The 4429-nt window shown below is 35.8% G+C and overlaps 1 protein-coding gene across 1 annotated transcript in view; it reads left to right on the top strand.

Moving 5' to 3' along the window:
• The first annotated feature begins 3749 nt into the window (after window positions 1-3749).
• LOC143027424 (uncharacterized) overlaps window positions 3750-4429 on the top strand; it is a 1855-nt gene continuing 1175 nt past the window's right edge. Inside the window, exons 1-2 of the mRNA XM_076188710.1 lie at window positions 3750-3807; window positions 4389-4429. The exon at window positions 4389-4429 is cut by the window's right edge and continues 147 nt beyond it. Coding sequence (XP_076044825.1) covers window positions 3750-3807; window positions 4389-4429 — 99 coding nt within the window. The remainder of the gene's footprint in view (window positions 3808-4388) is intronic.

The raw sequence follows: 4429 nt of genomic DNA, 5'->3' as shown, positions 1-4429 counted from the left end.
TTGTCTTGCCTACATGAACGCCAAAAGTGGCTTAAGGTAAATAAAAATCTAAAGAAAGGAGATGTTGTATCAATGGTAGAGAACAATACACCACGTAGTCATTGTCTATTAGCCGAAGTTGTGAAAGTGATCGAGAGTAAAGACGGGTTAATTAGACAAGTGGAAGTGACACGTGGTACAAGACTCTATAAGCAACCTATTTTTAAACTTGTATTGTTTCTAGAAAGTGATTCTGGATAGAGTTCGGTGACCTCCGTCAGTTGTTTCGTGATTCTAGAGGATCACAAGGGGGAGGGTGTGAGTGTCAATTACAAGATTCAAGCCAAATGCAACTCAAACAGCGTGTAGCCATGTCTTCCTTTAATGTATGTAATTCATGATGTATAGAATATAATATTAGAAGGGTTACACATCTGGATTTGAGTCATAATGCATTGGTTTACTATATATAATGCAACTGTGTTGTGAAATAATATTGTAATACAATAGTATTGTAACTAAGGGATGGAAAGTATAAATTCTACGACGCTCATGTCGTATTGCTCCGCTATAGAAAGTAGGAAATGTGATATTTTACAATGATAATACGTTATATAAGAGTCAATAAAATATTGTTTTGAGTATTGTCAGATTGTGAGCAAAGGAGGACATGCATGGGTAACAACAAAGTACTGGAATTGTTAGCCTTTAAATACACTGAATGCTAACTCAGACTTCGTCGCTAGGTACCAACAGAAATCGTTCCTTTTTTTAGTGGTTTGTCATCAGGACAAACATACATAAGGGAGTCTTGGCGACTCTATTCTGACAGTGGTGAAGAACATGCGCTGACGGACGTAGTGGAAATAATAGTCTTGGCAACTCTATTCCGCCGGGGAATGTTGAAGAGCATACCCTGACGTCGTGTTCTTACGAGAGCCCTTAAGACTCTAGTAGGCCGGGAACTGAAGAACATAAACAGGTGTCGTGTTGTTCTGAGAGAACCCTAAGATATACATACATACATACATACATACATACATACATACATACATACATACATACATACATACATACATACATACATACATACATACATACATACATACATATATACATAAATGCATACATACATACATACATACATACATACATACATACATACATACATACATACATACATAAATACATACATACATACATACATACATACATACATACATACATAAATACATACATACATACATACATACATAAATACATACATACATACATACATACATACACATACATACATACATACACATACATATGTACATTCCTAGTGTCGTATGCATGGAAACTAAAATATAGTCTTAATTATTTTTTTTTTTATTTATTTTTTTTTTTTTTTTTTACTGGGAACAAAACAATTAGGTCTGGTACAACACGGTTTCCTTTAATGCCATTGCTTAAGAAAAACGATAGCTCTGCTACGGAACTTACATAAAGGAATCACGGTGGTCCCACATACTCTTTTAAGAAACAAGTGTTTTGTACTATAAAGATCCTCCACGGTACTGACGGAATGTTTTAATAGGATAATTTAGGAATTATTGGTGTCATGCAAAATCATCACAGGGCACTAAATGTCGCATTTTTTTAAACCCTATAACCAAAACGATAATAGTTGAATAAATGTTCCATTGTGCAGCTTTTTTAAAGGTCAAACTTCTCAATCGCTTCATGGTACATACATACATATACCAAAGGGTTTTTCCCCTTTATAGGGGGGTAGCCAAAAAACAAAGGCATAGAAACCACTCCCACCCATTCCATCCCCTACATACTCCACTCCCCTCTACCCTCTTCCCTCCCTCTTATCTTGGCACGTTCTGGATGATGGGTCATCCCTGCATCTTTTCCACGGCCCTGGGTCAGAAGCAGTGTCGCAAGACACAGCACATCCACAGCAAGGCCGCTTCATTAAGTTGGCGATCCCTCCTCTCCTTCCCCTTATGCAGAAAAGGAGATGACGGGGAGAAATTTCTTCGGGCTGCGTCAAATTTTTCTCACACACTTCCTCAACCCCCATCCTCCACTCATTCCACCTCATGGATTACAATATCACCCATATTCAACCATTCCCCTCTTCCCCAAAGCCCCTTTTACCCCATCATCCTAGGTCGCCTCCTTATATTCACTCCTTCCACATCTGTCTTCCACATCTCTTTTACTAGTCTTTACTCATTCTTTCCATGTGTCCAAGCTATCCCAATATTCTTTCATCCACCCTATCTTTCAACTCCCTCTCCACCCCCTTCTCTCCTCACTTCCTCATTTCTCACTCTATCCAGTCTAGTAACCCCTGTCATAATTCTCAGACACCTCATGTCAAACACATTCAAACTCCTTCTCTCTTCCTCTCTTATGTTCCATCTTTCTGCCCCATATAGTGCTGTTGGCACAATCACTCATTCATACAATCTCCTCTTAGCATCCATTCCCAAATATCTTCATGATGGCTTGCAATAATATTGTTTGTTTTTCTTTAGAACAAATCCTATGGCATTATTCATTAACTTGATATGCTGTTTGCCAAACCAATATCAAGCTCAGGCACTTTACTTCAATCTAAGCCAGAAATACGCTCCTCACTTTTGTTCCGTTACAGAATTTGAACGACTTTTATTTGGTACTCTAAAAGAACGATCCTTTTGATTAAAGGTGTAGTTATTTAATTAATTGGTTGCTTTATGATTTTTTTTAATTACTGTCTTTTATATACAAATTTATATCTTATTATACAACAATCTTAATTTGGTCTAAAGTTATTTATCAAACACATTGTTCAAAACATTAATATTATTTTAACATAGCCATACTGTGTATGAAAAAATTCATTATAAGACTGGTCTTCGAGTTTTCACAGCTGTCTTTAATCTTCAGTGATAGTTTTCAGGTATAAACTCACAAACCCTCAAATTTAATTTTTTACGATTTCATAACTACGGCTATCAGCTGACAAAGATAGCAATGCTGACTTGGTCGTACGCTTTAAAACTGGCTGAATCATGGTCACCCAAGAATCATTAGGAAGCTTAAAAGACTGGATCACTTTTTCAAACTACAATAAAATTCCCCGGGGTAAAAAGATTGAGGTCAGGCATGAGTTTTAAGTATTTTGCAATGCCAAACACTGGCTTTCATGAGATCAGCATGCAAATTAGTTTCAATTAAATATTTTTCTTCTTCTATAATTCGTGTTGCCTCTATTTCCTTTCTTCCCCATCTTTTCTTTCTTCTCTTTCTTCCTTTCTTTATCCATAGCTAGTTCATGATTAACGCATGTCTGTAAGAAATGTGAGGTAGGAATAGAAGAAGAAGAAATATTTCTTAAGGAAGAAGAGACAAATCGTGCAAAGATGGTACGTGAAACGAGGAGGAAGGGAGGGAGCAGAAAGAAGCGAAGTATGTAAATTGGTTTTAAGGTACAACTACGTAAGCATATGAGAAGTATAAGAAGAGGAGAGGAAACATAAAACGTAAGGTAAAGGAAATAAATAGAAGAGCAAGTGTATAAGGGTGTCGGAATTTGATACTGAAATTTGAAGCAAATAAGAAAATAGAAAGAAGTGAAAGAGAAAATTAAGTGAGCTGAATCAAGTAAAGAGAAAAAAATAAAAGGTGTAGATGGACAGATCTTAATAGAAGTAAAGGTGGTAAGAAAAAGATGGGTAGAATATTCCAGAAAATTGTTGAATGTGAAGAAGATTAGTGAGGGACTGATTATGACAGAGGGAGGAGCTAGGAAAAGAAATGTGATGGATGACAAAGATATAGGAGAAGGTAAGGTACAAAGTATAAGGAGCATGAACAATTAAGAGATCTGGTAAAGAATATGGGTTGGATGGGTATCATGAGGAATGTCTGACAAAACAGTTACGGCTATAGTGGATTAATTGGTGGGGTTGCTTTATGTGTACCTGAGAGGTGAGTCTGCCGAAGGACTGGATTATTTGTGTAATTCAGCTTTACAAAGTAAAATAGGGCAAATATGAATGTAGTAGCTTAAGAGGGAATACTTTGTTAAACGTAGTTGCAAGTGCATATGGTAAGTTGGTAATTGGGAGGATTAGAGCACAAACAGGAGTAATTGGTGATGATCTATATGGGTTTAGGAAGAAGAGAGGATGTGTGGATATATATATATATATATATATATATATATATATATATATATATATATATATATACATATATATATGAATATATTTATATGTATATATATATATATATATATATATATATATATATACATACTAAAGAAGAATTAACAAAAGTTATCAAGCATATGTCCAGTGGTAAAGAACTTGGCGCTGATTCCATCCCAGCGGAAATCTATGTTTTTGGCGGATCATAACTGACAGAGAACCTCACAAGTCTGTTTAGCTTCATGTGGTCTCAAGAA

Source organism: Oratosquilla oratoria, chromosome 8 (assembly GCF_046742065.1).
Source record: "Oratosquilla oratoria isolate Oo_2021 chromosome 8, ASM4674206v1, whole genome shotgun sequence".
Classification (NCBI taxonomy): Eukaryota; Metazoa; Arthropoda; class Malacostraca; order Stomatopoda; family Squillidae; genus Oratosquilla; species Oratosquilla oratoria.
The sequence above is the reverse complement of the archived record's forward strand: the minus strand, read 5'-3'. Positions and strand labels throughout refer to the sequence as shown.